This window comes from Rhamphochromis sp. 'chilingali', assembly GCF_963969265.1.
Source record: "Rhamphochromis sp. 'chilingali' genome assembly, chromosome: 3".
Lineage (NCBI taxonomy): Eukaryota > Metazoa > Chordata > Actinopteri > Cichliformes > Cichlidae > Rhamphochromis > Rhamphochromis sp. 'chilingali'.
Window position 1 is genome coordinate 46,433,208 of NC_137931.1, and position 13,787 is coordinate 46,446,994.

The 13,787-nt window shown below is 44.0% G+C and overlaps 1 protein-coding gene across 3 annotated transcripts; it reads right to left on the reverse strand.

Annotated features, from left to right (window-relative positions):
- Positions 1-39: 39 nt before the first annotated feature.
- nexn (nexilin (F actin binding protein)) lies at positions 40-8,979 on the reverse strand (the record flags this gene model as incomplete). Of its 3 annotated transcripts, XM_080878399.1 has the most annotated exons (15): positions 8,822-8,979; positions 7,049-7,403; positions 6,751-6,948; positions 5,824-5,908; positions 5,595-5,743; positions 4,133-4,333; positions 3,868-4,041; positions 3,265-3,447; positions 2,758-2,949; positions 2,371-2,415; positions 1,920-2,114; positions 1,588-1,809; positions 1,310-1,495; positions 867-1,227; positions 40-730 (listed from the first exon to the last, which is right to left on the reverse strand). In XM_080878399.1, the coding sequence occupies exons 2-15, from the start codon at positions 7,349-7,351 to the stop codon at positions 717-719; spliced, it is 2,508 nt and encodes an 835-aa protein (XP_080734525.1). In that variant the 5' UTR covers positions 7,352-7,403; positions 8,822-8,979. The 3 variants fall into 3 exon arrangements, with proteins under 3 accessions (XP_080734525.1, XP_080734524.1, XP_080734526.1); XM_080878398.1 differs by lacking the exon at positions 40-730 and having other exon boundaries at positions 847-1,227; XM_080878400.1 differs by lacking the exons at positions 40-730; positions 2,371-2,415 and having other exon boundaries at positions 847-1,227.
- Positions 8,980-13,787: the final 4,808 nt, after the last annotated feature.

Here is a 13,787-nt window from a genome sequence, read left to right on the forward strand (position 1 = left end):
GCAAAGGTTGTAACAGTGAAAGAAATCAACAATGCAGTTCTTTGTGTTCATTTTATTAAAAGGTTTTTTTTCTATTTATAATATACGACAAATAATCGGACATGTCTACTTTTATATTCATTATCAATCCTCGACAACTTTAAGTGTAGTACATTTAACACAAAAATGGCTGGTGCATGAAAAATTCATCTGTAGAGGCTGCAAGTAAAACTCAGGGATGCAGCTGTTTTGTTCCTGCAACATGTGGCTGCCTCTAAATCGTCGATATAACTGCTGTTCTTTAAGTGAATGCACATCTTACATTTAACATTTCAATACCTCAAGCTTAACATTTGCCATTTATGGACCAAAACGTGTGATATTTACAGAACAGTACCAGAGCAATGCAGGAAATGTGCTGGTATGACGAGTATTGTCAGGGCCGCGCAGGAGAGATCGTTTTGAAGTTTTGGTGCAGCCCTTGTCGTGGGAACAAGAACCACGTGTTTTTGGCACAGGTATCATCTTCCATCCTAGAGGGGAGTGCAGCTTTACATTTGAGCAATACGTAAACAACATCTTGTCTTTGTTTTTTGCATATGTGTGTTATGTGTCCCTCCCTTAGGAATGCCAAGCATACTGCTATTTCCTTCCCTCTGTTTGACAATGCCAGGAGGGACGACGTTTTACAAAAGGAGTGAGAGACAGAGGGAAACTCTCTAGATCACGAGGCGGCATCAGTAGTCGTAAGCTGCAAGAAAGAAACAGAAGGACGGTTATCCAACTCGCCGTCTGGCAGAGTCTACGAGGAAGAGGAGCATGCGATCCACTTCGTGAAGAGAGGTTCATATCCAGACGGGCATGCAATCACACCAAGGTGGTCTTACTTTCTATTGTGAGGATGCAGGTACTTGCTGCCGTGCCTCTGCTGTTCACGGCCTTGCACATGTACTCTCCCTCGTCCTCGGGGAAGGTCTCCGGCAGGTAGAGGCAGTATGTCTCTCCTCTCTCTATGTACTGATAGTCCTCACAATCTTGAAGCACCTCTCCCTCAAACCACCAGGTCACCTCTGGCTTTGGTTCCCCGGTGATCTTTACGGTGAACCGAACTGGCTCAGAATCTACCACCGACTGGTTTTTGAGGGGCTTTTTAAACCACGGGGCCCCTGACCTGGCGTGATCCTCCTCATCTTCGTAAGCCGCAGAGCCGTTAATGATGCTGCCCTCGTCCTCCACGTCGTCATCCTTCTGCAAACAGAGGACAAAACAATCACAAAAAGTTGTTCGTTTGTTATCTCGGTGCAGTTTGTCATGAAAATGGAAGATTTACTTTTTGGAGCGCGGCATCAATCTCCTGCTGCTCAAACTGCATCCTCTGCAGTTTCTGCTCCTCTATCCTCCTCCGTTCCTCCTCCTCTCTTGCTTTGGCCATCTGCTCAAAGCGGGCTCGCATGTCCACTTTCTGTTTGAACGGTGACTCTTCGGCCCTCGCTGGAGTCGTTTCCTGGTCCTCATCCTCCGGAAAAAACAAAAACTTGTAATACATGCTGCCGAGATCATCTTCCATTGATATGAAAAAAAACCACATGTGCTATAAAGTGCTCTTACCTCCTGGAACCGCTCAGCTTCTCTCTCCTTAATTTCATCATCGATGGCCTTCCTCTTGGCTCTCTCCGTCTCGATCTTCTTCTGAATCTCCTCCTCAGTCAGCTGCTTGATCTTCTCAAACTTGGACTTGAGGCTTTTGGCCTGAATGGAGCCGGTTCTCTTGAGCTTAGTGAGCTCTTCGTACTCTTTGCTTACAACATCCGAGCTTTCATTTATTTCTTCCTGTAACGATATGTGGAACACAACTTTAAACATTTAGTCACATTTTTCTGTAAAACACGCTGTCGACTCGACTGGCTGCTGTCTGATATTTTCAGCTGTTCGAGACTGACCTCGCCCATCTCTTGTCTGAGTTGTTCGAATTCCTGCTTCTCTTGCTCCATTTTCTTTTTGCGCTCCTCTGCCTTGCGTCTCCTCTCAGCTTCCTCCTTCTCTTTCAGCAGCTCTTCAAAGTTGATCTCCAGTTTCCTGGGGTGCAGGGCTTCCTGAGACTCGCTCTTTACCATCCCTTCGTCCTCATCTAGTACCTAAACACACAAGCACCCACAAAAGTGTTTCAGTATTTTAATGTTTAATGAAATCCTGCAGCAGTAACATCTTCAATTTGCAAAAGCAAGTGCAAATCTAAAGCATTACAAACATTAGATAAACAGCTGCATGCAAAAAAAACAAGATGCATCGTCTGGAGGCCACTGTGTCCTTGTATGTGTAGGGAACACATTGATAATAAGACTCTTGGAGTAAAAATAATTTATACTATATCTGAAACTGAAAATCTCTTACTGTTTCATCTCCAAATGCAGACTTTTCCTGATCCAGACCAGGGCTCTTGAAGAAATAATTGAGACAAGGAAACAGCAGTGCAGTTGTAGCCCATCATTACTGATGTGCAGCATGAATCTATTACAGGCAACACTTCTGCAGGGTCACTTAAAGAAGGTGTTGGCTTAATCCACTGATGCTGAATGAAACTGTGTTTGATTGTTTTACAAATATCGTAAAACTGCTTTTCATGCATGTTTTCCTGCTCTGTAACAAGAGAGCTGAGCAGCAAAGCAGCAGCAAATCAACTTGAGGCTTTAACAGCACAAAAAAGCAGTAACACATTAGTGATCAGTCCAATACATGCAGACTGTGCAACGCTTTTGTCACCAAGTGATGGACGTTTACCATGCTCTTGCGGGCCTCAGCAAACAGCCTCTTTTCCTCCTCCAGTCTCCTCTTAGCCTCCTCCTCTGCCCTTTTCTGCTCTTCCTCTCTCCTCTGGCGTTCCAGCTCCTCAAAGCTGACACATATCTTCCCAGGCTCACTGCCCTCCAGGTTCAGCAAGGCCATCAGCACCTCGTCATCCTCGTCTACAAGCTGAGTGAAAACCCAACGGTGCAAAGACCACATTAATGTCTGCCTGGTTTTAAAAAGCAGTTGATCTCACCGCCTGTACACACAGTAAAGGCAGCTCTGCACAGAAAGCTCGATAATTATCCAGACTAGTTTGTTTCACTAACCAGGCCAACCAGCTGCTGACTAGAGTGTAACGTTCAGTTGGCAGATGATCGCTTCCTCACGCACAAAAGTTCAATCTACACTTTTAAGGCAAACAAATTCATTGATATAATCAACAGATATGTATCCACTCTGAGAGAAAGGTTTTGTATTAAATGCAGATTTAATATTGACCATGCTTTTCCTGGCTTCAGCAAAAGCTCTTCTCTCCTCCTCCATCCGTCTCTTGGCCTCTTCCTCTGCTTTCTTGCGCTCTTCCTCTACCCTTTGTCTCTCCAGCTCTTCAAAGCTCAGTCTCAGTTTTCCTGGGCGAAACTCCTCCTTGTCTTCCTGTCCTGTGCTTTCCTCGTCTTCTTCCTGATGGGACACAAACATATCGCAAACGTGATTAGGCCATCTTCACAACACAAAAGTGATTTGGAAGCGCAAACACAAATCCCCTAAAGTTGTTTTTATGAAATGTTAATCCCAGGAGGACTTCTGAAATATTTTCACATGGCTCGTGATTTATATCTTGCTTGAAGTAACTGTACACTGGAAGATGCTGGCAGTCAGAAGGAAGGTTGTTATATCCGTCTGTAGATATGTATGTGTGGTTTCTCTGGTACCGCCCTAAGCTTGAGGGCGGTACCAGAGGAGGGTTGCAAAGCGACATGCAGATGTACAGCAACTATGGGAATGCTAAAGCTGCTGAAGCGCACTTGTTGCCTTCATGAGATCTGCCAGTGAATCGCACATGTACAAAAGCTATGCTTGCTGTTTTGCAGTCATGTGTACCATTCCCAGCCTGGCCTCCTCAAAAGCTTTCTTCTCCTCTAGCAGGCGGCGTTTGGCTTCCTCCTCCGCTTGCTTCCTCCTCTGCTCCTGCCTTTCTTTCTCCAGCTCCTCAAAGGTCAGTTTCAGCTTTCCAGGAGTGACTTGAACCTTATCGGAAGCTTTCTCCTCTTCATCCTAAAGCAAAAGAAAGCAAGAAAGCAGACCTGTGGCTGTAAAACACAATATCTCCTGTTAACACTGCGTTCACATTGACATCTTCATTTACCTGTTGATTAACTGAGCGTCTCTTCACTTCCCGGAAGGAGCGCTTGTTTTCGTCGTAGCGTCTTTTTTTCTCCTCTTCTGCCTTCCTTTTTAGCTCCTCCTCTCGATTCTTCTCCATGTCTTCAAAATTCACTTTGATTTTGCCGGGAGGTCGTGACGGCTTCGCCGGGACCACACGCACCAGGATTGTGTCATCTCCTTCCTAAAAAGTTAAAACAGCCGATAATCACGGTCTAGAGAATTCACAACAACAATATCATCACAGTTTATATTAAAGCAAATGTGACGAGTCAGATATGATATTATTATTACTATTATTATTATTATTATTATGTGTGTTGTCTGCAGCACTGAGAGAGCAAACCTCCCACGTTCACTGGGACTGTGTGTGGGTAGGGAGCGACTCTGCAGTTCGCAGTAGGTCAGTGTACGGGTGTCAGTCTAAGATAGCAGCAGTCGCAGCAGGGAAGGCTCGAGCTAATTCTGTCTGTGGGAGGTGTGGGAAACAGCTGCCAGTCATCTGCTGTCTACACCTGGCAGCTCTGTTCCAGCTGTTTCCAGATCAGTGCATTCCTATATGTGAACAGGCTCTTTTTAATGGTGTGATCTGAAGCGTCATTGTCTTATGTGGTCAACGAGGCACAAAGGAAACGGTTAAAGCAGCAGTCAGGGGTCAGAGTAGCTTTTTAGACACGCTTTGAAGAAACTGATTTGACTTCATGATCTGATCTTTACCGTAATCAGGGTCCCAGATACACGTAATTGTGTAACGTAACGTACAAAGTACAATGGAATCTGTTCACTGGTACAGATTCAGCGAGATATTTGAATAAGCAAAAGTTATTGTTTCAAGTTTGAGGAGAAAACATCTTTTGGGTTTGTTTTTTTCCGATTGTGTTTCAGTGAAAGCAACAGTGTTACGCTCCTGGTCTTTCAGGCTCAGTGTTATTAGTGATGACTAAGGCAGAGCTTTGCAGCCACATTCAAAGTTTCACACTGAACAGGATCCATATAAAAGTCCCATTTTCAGACAGCATTGTGAACCTTATTGCTTTGCTACAGCAGCAGAATCAGGGCAAAGAAGTAGTGCACTGCTGCTTGTAATTGCCTATTTGGCACGAGATCACTGACGTAACCATTTCCAAGAACTGCACCGTCTGAATGTATAAGAAGCCTGAAAGTGGACTAATTGGAAATCTCCGTCTGATTTAGCTTGAATCGTTTTCCTGCATAGTGAGGTTAAATGTGTGCCAGCAGTTCACAGACTGGTCATGTTAGCAATGCTACTGGTGGATTCAGACCTACATCCAGTCTGTGCCAACTCTTTGGACCTCAAATGCCCATTACAACTCATCCGAGAGGCAGCTGAGGATTAACCATTACAGTGGTAACCACACTGGTTCATCGCAGCCTCTCAAACACCAAAACACACTTTGTTTTTGCTTGAGCCCAGGTTCACTGACCTCAGCGGCTTTTTGAGCCAGTTCTTTCTGGATTTTGGCTTTCTCCAGCTTATCCTGGGCCTCCCTCTTCTTCCTCTCTTCCTCCATCCTCTTCCTCTCCTCCTCCTGTCTTTGTTTTTCCATTTCTGCAAACTTCCCCTTCACGCTACCTGAGGATTTCACAAAGCGAGACACAAGCCTTAAGCCTCGTCTTCCTCCTGGATAGTCATCGCTCATTACCATCCCTTACCTTTGATTTTGGGGACGTAAGATTTTTCCACCTTCGCTGGCTTCACCTCCTCTTCCTCATCACTGGAAGCAAGCAGTTCTTTTATCTGTGATCGAGCAGATAGAAAGTGTGACGAGGTGAGGTTACGGTTTAGCTGGGATCATCTCCTTTGCCACTCAGGAGCCATGCTGGTCCCAGCAAGAACACGAGCCTAATCCCTGCTAATAGCAGGGTCATGTGGCTTGCAGCAGGCCTCTGATTGGCCCGTCGTGTTGTTGAACAGATAGGGGATGAGTGCAGGTGTCCGAGCCTGGCCAGCTACGGCACAGCAGTACACAGGAAGGGCGTTTTGTCTGAGTGCCTGATAATCACACAACACCGTATCACTGCCTGTATTTCACTGCAGTCGAGTAGGAAGAAAAGCTGAACCCTGGAATTCTTGATCTCTGACCTTCTCAGTGGGACTGATGTCTGCTTTTTTCTAATGGATTAATGACGTTTTGGTGATATATTAAATCAATTTAAAGCAATTTACCATCGTGGACTAATCTGATTAGTTGATCACTGGATTCAGACGTTTCGGGCATCGTTCATGCTGCTTCACTATCACGTGACCCGCTGGATATTTGACATATGGTGAATTCTGAATTTAAAGTAGTGGTGAGAAAGTTGTTCAGTGCACGACTGTTTCAGTGCATATTAATATGGTTAAAGATGGCTTTTTACAAAAGGTCACTTTAACAACAAGCACAGGCCAGTTTGACTGAACATGGGCTCATATCTACAACGTTTAGCAGGTTAATACATGAGATGTGACAGATGTGACAGATGTGTCGGTGCAGTGTAAAAATCGAGTTCTCTCACAAACCGCAGTCTCTGTCACGGCGCCATGCCTCATCATGCCATGCAGATCACAGTGGGAGGTTAGTGGGGTTATCAGCCTTTGACCTGCTGCTTCCTGCGATGCCACTCTCTCTCCTTGATGTATTGCTCCTTCCTCTTCTGCTGCTCCTCCCTGTTCCTCTGCCTGCTGCGCTCCTCCCTGGCCTTCTGCATGGCCTCAAATTTGCTCGTCACGTTCTCCTTGTCTTTGTTGAGCTTTGGCACGTAGCTTCTTGCCACCAGCTTTCTGGATCTGAGGAGTTTCTGTGGTTTAACAGTCGAAAAAATGATGAGTTCGTTGATGTAACTGTGGGAAAAAATGGTACCAGAAATGTAAAGATGCTGCCAGTGTTTTCCATCTCACCTCTTTTTTGAATGCCACATCAGAAATGTTCTGGTCTTCATTTGTTTCAGGCTCTTCCTCCTCCTCGTCCTCCTCCTTCTGTGAAACACCATTAACATCTCCCGAGCTCTCGTTTCGCCCTTTCTTTTCTTTGTGCTCCAAGCCGTTCACGTGTGTCTTGTCGGTGCTCGCCGTTTCATTCCTGCCACGAGGTTTCTGATCTTCTGTGGATGCTCTCTCACCTCTACCCTCGACGTCATTGGCTGTCACATCGCTTTCTTTATCTTCCACGTCGTGGGCATCTACAGCTGCCACCTCAGTCATGTTTGTACCACAGTGACAGGCCGACAAACACACTCTGTTTAAAGTTCTTCACCTGCAAAGCACACAAGTCACGGTTCAAACACTGATGACCAGCCAACCTTGCTTTTTTATTCCACCAAACGTGTTTTTAAGAATCTGCTGTTAAACACACAAAGACACAACTCACTCATCACAGCAGAATAAAAGCTTAAAACTAAACTGACAGATACATGCTGAGTTTGTTAACCTTTGCCATGTAGTGCCGCACATAAGTGCTCCCTTTGGCCGACAACATGGCAGACTACATTAATTTTACATGATTAAAATCCTAATTTTAAAGTTGTTTTTTTAATTAATCTGTGTTTTGAATCAATCATTTTAATGCCATTTCTATCTTTGCCTAATTTGATTTTCCATCCTTTAGCTGAATATCAGCGTAGCACTTTACTGTCGTTTTGCTACATTTCACAGTTACTGTCTGTCTGCACTGTCACATTTTTACCACTGCAAACAGAGCTGTTACTCAGTATCTGGAGAAAGAGTGCAATGGAAGCTTGCCGGCCCCTATTTATAGCCCACTTGTGGCTCTAGGGCATGTGATTGCGACTATTTCTGATGACTGATAGGCAGTTGGACACAGCTCGAGCTGGCACCCACATGTCGCCCCACAGACCCTCGACAAAATGGCCAAACTGAGAGCAGGACAACTGGATGAATGAGAGCTGTTTGGACTGTTAGTCACCCCACACTAAAACTGTTGCTGTGTATCAGCGTCCCCAAATACCTTTCAGACTCAGATATGAAGATCTCACTGTGACCCGGCACAGCTAATCAGAAGCTCTGCCATTGAACCAACAGTCAACGCACTGAGGCGGATCACTGTAGGCCTCACAGGTGGGTTCAGCCCGACTTCAGAAGTATTCGAAGCACTTTTACATTATAGCAGAGAGTGGCTAATTGAAGCAATTATAGTTGTCAATTTTAGGCCTACAACACACTGCTGGAGCCAGGGTAGGTTGTAGCTTGATTTAGGGACGGCTGATTTGATTTTCCACCCTCGTTTTAAGAGGTGAATGCCAAAGTCAGACAGTGACAGTGTTTGTTGCCCTTTGTGGATCTTCACGCCATATTCTGACTGTTTAAATTCCAATTTAGAGGGATTTTGAAAGAAATCCATTATAACTCTATTGCTGCTGATAAATAAAAAGAACCTGCTTTGTAATAAATACTCTCAATATTTAAACAAACGCTAGTGTGATTTCTGTGCACAGCTGGCAAAATCATGCCATAAAAGCCTGATTCTAACCTCAGTCACGTTTAAAACTATTATTAAGCAGTGAAGCTAGAGCGACACCAATGAGCATGGCTAAACCCGCAGTAACCAAAGAGCTGGTTAATCCTAATTCAGGGTGTAGGTAAATAATCTAAAACCACACACTTTGGTCTTTTCCAATCCCCCTCGTGCTACAGAATTATGAAACCAGACTTTACCTCTTCAGTGCTTTCGTCCTCCTGCTTTGATTGATTTTCTTTCTTATTCCTCTGGGAAGCCACAAAACCTAAAGTGAGACCAAGCGGAACAATGCGAGGAGCGACCGCTTCCACCCACTCGACTGGCTTCTGGTTGCTGGTTGCCTGTTGGTGAGCAGTTTCCTTAAAAGTACCGTTACTTTCTACCGGACACTGCATTCCGCGCGCGCCTGCTGCAGGTTCAGCTGTTCAGCCCCGCACGCGCTCCCACACACATGCACGCGCACCGGCGCACGGCCCTATCCCGGTCATTTATTCACAGCTCGAAGCCTTTGTTTTTAATAAAAATAAATACAGTAATTGTTTTGGAGGATTTCTGGCTGCAGACTCAGCGTTACTTTTGTCAGATTATTATTTATGTATTTATGAAAAGATCGTTACAAAAGTGTAATTAGCGAGCTAATTATTGCTGATTTTATACCAATGACAACAGATGGATAGGTTATCATTTTTGGTTTTTATTAATTTGTCTGATTAACGTTTTTGTTTTGTTTTTAGAATGAACAAAATGAGCATCATCATCATCATCATCATTATTATTGTTGTTGTTGTTAACCAAGGACGCACTGCTGAGATAAGAGCAGCTCGTTTGGACTGTTTGGTAGAACTGGAGTCTAAATGCAGACAGATTATAATTATCTGCTCGTTATCCAGTTCAGCGCAGATTCAGGACTTATCAGTTCAGAGGGACAGCAGCTTGCCCTTTCCTTTTTTCTAAAATGACCTAGATGTTGCTGTCAGTATGCTATGCAGTGACAGTTGGTGCTGACATTGTTGTGCCAACACAAATCCAGTTGTTCAGTGTGTCACATGCGCTCAGGAACCAGGCATCTGTTTAACTTATCTTAAGTCAAATAACTGAATAACAGCTCCACGGTAGTGCTGATAAGCCTTCTTCTTTAAACTGAGGTGACAAAGTGTTTCTCTCACTGTAGATGGATGTAAATAGAAACCTGGCTGCAGACAGCCCGCTCTAATGCCCCCATGCACAGCTGCTGACTCACTGACCACACAGGCATCCGGCAGAAAGTGCACAAAGTTAAGTCCCCATTCAAGCACTCCAGGGCCCGTATCCCTAAGGATTCTGAGAATCCTCTCAGAGAGCTCCTAACTTAACCTAAAAATTCCTTGCCAGGAGTTTTAGCTTAGAAGTGATTCCAGAACATTTTCAGTGAACTCTGAGCAAGGAATGGATGGAAAATCCTATCTTAGTGAGGAGGTGTGGTTGACCCCGTTGCTAGGTATGAGTCATCATTTCAAAAGCCGTGATTGGTTGATCCTACAAGTTTGATGGAAATGAGCTTTTGGTGATAATGAGCAAAGGATGTACCCTCAAATCAATAAACATAATTATACACTCTAATCTTATGCTGACTGTAATTGTAAATAATATTTCACATTCAAGAAAATATCTGGAAAATGAATAGTAAGCTGTAGGGGTTATAGCCATTAGAATCTAAAATATGTGAAAACTTAAACTCATTACACCCTGTTCAAATAATGATTCGTGTCTTATTTGCTCATATTAATATCCTAGCTGACATATTTTGTACTTTCACTCCCATATGGACCCTGTTGAAAACAAGATGGCCTATCTCAAGAGGCTGTCCTTAATGAAGTAGAAATCACAACGTTACAAGTCCAGTGTGGTCTTAACAAGGGTAACACGGCTCAGCTTTTAGCAATGTCTGTGATTGCAGACCCAAGTCATCACTGCTGCATTATTGCATTTTCCCAGTTGCCAAATACCTCGGGGTTGTGATTACTTTCGTCTCCGGTGTAATAGCGTTGTAGCGTCGAGTTGGTGAAGTAATTGCATCTCTAAGGAGATCCACCACAAACATGATTCCTGCACGATCCAATCTGTAGCGTCTCAATAATTCCCTGTCATCCAGTGTTTGCAGGACATCTCTCCTGCCTCTTCTGTTGGCCATTTTGTGCAGCTGCTTAGGGGAACTCCTAAGCCACTAAAAGTCCTCTTCCCTGCTCTTAGCAGATCTTGCCTTAGGAGCCCTTTTAAGCGTTAGGAATCTTGAGGAATAGCTTTTATATTAACTGGGATTGTCGTGTCACTTTTAGGGGAAATTCTAAGAAAACGTCATGACTCTGAGAATTTTCTTAGAATTTGGCCGCTAGGAGCCACTTTTTGCACAAAGATTCTTTAGGGATACGGGCCCAGGAATGTTGCAGACAGTTTTTGAGAGGCTGCGCACAAAAGGCTCTGCTGATCATGCTGCTCATTTGTCAAAGCTTTGGTCATATCTACTTTTTGGACATGCCAAAAATGTAGGAAAGCTTCATGATTCTAGCAATTACACTGTGACTATGTGAGAGGTGTTGATATTTTGGACCCCCCCCCTCCCAAACTGAAGAGCTAAAACTCGGGCTAGTGTTGCACTTCTAAGTGAAACATGAGAGTCACAGTGCCTCTGGAAAAGAAAGAAAGCTCGAGGAGTCCTTTGAGGAAACAACATTAAGACTAAGCTGTTGTGTTAACTCGTTCGGTGCACACAATTCATCAAAAGTGCACAGTGTAGATAATAAACACAGAGAGTTTGCCAAGGTCACTACACGTCTTCAAGCAGGCATCGAACTTTGGATTGTTGTATCTGCGTCTCGACTTTGACTGATGTTTGCATTTGAATGATCACATGAACTTCCTGCCCAGATTAAAGCATTAGCTGGTCAGGGGTACTGTTCAGTGAGCTCTCGGGGCACTGGGGTCGTGGTCCTCCTCTGTTTCCGAGTCCGGTGGGGTATTAGGGACAACAAGGGGACTGCTTTAAATAGCACCACAGCTGTGGAAACTAATCAGCACTGCAAGGACAGCTAACCTGAGTCAGACTGGGCCTTAGCATCAGCTGCTGCAGCACAACAACTCAGACTCCCCTGTGGATATTTCATGGTGGTACAGCCCGCGCCCCCACGCTGAAACCCCTGTAAAGTGGCTCACCGGGTCAAAACTGCGCCATGTGCTGCTGAATGGACACACCTGTCCACACCTCTAGCAAAGGTACACATAACTTATGAGCAAATTTCAAACCACATAACCAAGCAGTCAATAGAAAAGGCCGGCGCTACGTGACACGCTCATGAGCTCAGCAAAAGGAAAAAAACTCATCAAATCTTTTATGTCTCTTTTCATTTAAGTCACTTATAAACAGGCTGATTCACACAAGCAGGACTTGGACCAGTTAAAACACATTTCAGCGACCCTCTGATTCTTCCATCCACGCCTCATATAAAATATATTCCTGACACTTGGTCATGATGAAGCTCAGCCATGTCGGACTGTGAAGCAATCCCTCCTGAGCAGACAGGCCAGTCCAGTGGCATGCAATCATGATACAAAGTTGTGCTTTGGAAACAGTTAAAAGGCAAATGGAAAGTAACAAAGTGTGATCATGAGCAACAGCCTGCTCGGGCCCAGAGCAGTACTAATCTGCAGGTTGAGCTGGATGATTGCATTTTTAGAAGAAATTGCTGTGTTCTGGCCAGACTTGGCAATGCACTGTAGGACATGAACTCTGTGATGCCTCTGCCTTTTCTCCAGCCTACATAGTTAAATGAGATCAAATTAGGTGGTCCGGAAAGAACAGAACAACCCTTCATCAGCTGAGACATGAACAGATGTTTGTGCTGTTTTCAGAAGAACAAGCAGACTGTTGTTCAGCTCGTGCCCCCGTGTGTCTAAATCAAAATAATCACAATGAATGCTTGTTAGCATCCGTGTTTGTTTTGTTGTTGTTGTTTTTTAACAGTTTCTCTCTTGAACTACATTATAACTAATTTGGGTTAATGTTACATACAAACATGAGATCAATGTGGTTTTATTTGGCTCTTCTGTGTTAAAGTAGGGACTTAGAACATTTCCGTAATAATGATTCAAAACAGCCCAAAGTTAAAATATTCCAGTTATCTGATAACAGGCACTGGCTTCCACTCTGCACCACTGGCTTGGTGACAGCCCTCCGAGGGACGGTTATTATGGTACTACCCATGACTGGACACAATATTAACAAGGACAGATTTATATGTAATCGTGCATCAGTCAGCAGCTGGTCTCATGGCCCGGGGCTTGTGTACATTTATTACCTGAAATCATGAGGAAAGCTGGTTTATCCTCCTGTGCTGTTAAACAAATTAAACCTTGTGTACATTTTTCTTTTCCGGACCTTCATCGAGGCGCCTTCCTGTCAGCGTGGATGCAGAATATGAGCGTCTCTCACTGCCCCCTAGTGGAAACAAAGGGAAAATACCTGTAACAGTCCTGACCGTAAAATGAAAGGCAAGAAATATATCATGTGAGCTGGTGACTAATTATAAATATTCATTATTCTGCACTTGATGTCTTTATGCTTCAGTTTAAAGGTTGTTCAACGACCTGAGCAAACTAAGAAACTCATTATGATGTGTTGACCTGAAGCCCCTTCATTAAAAGCCTGTGTGTATGTGTTTGCATTGATGTCGTCGGTTTGTGTCACTGTGGCTGAACCAGTTATTAAGTAACAAAACACGTTACTTCACTTTAGAATCAGAGCCTTTCAGTCTCACTGAAATGTGAAATTAAGTGATTTTATGGAGAGAACATTAAGATTTTCTTTGACTGTTGCTGAATTTTGGGGTTTTTTGTTACTTTATTTGAGCTTTGAATACTAACACCCTTGTTTCTTTTATTTCCATAATGTTGTGAAACATGTGTCTACAGGTGTGTTTATGCTTTATTGGTAGTGCTGTAAGAAAGTCAAACATTAATCATAAACAGTGGATTTCAGACTGTGGGCTGGGCGCTGCTGGGCACAGAGCCAGTGGACGTGTGGGTGTGGACTAGTGGAAATATCGATTGAAAATAAGTTAAATGAATGTGATGTTTGTTGTCATAAAATGATGACAAATATATGTTTGTGTGTGTGTGTGCGTGTGTGTG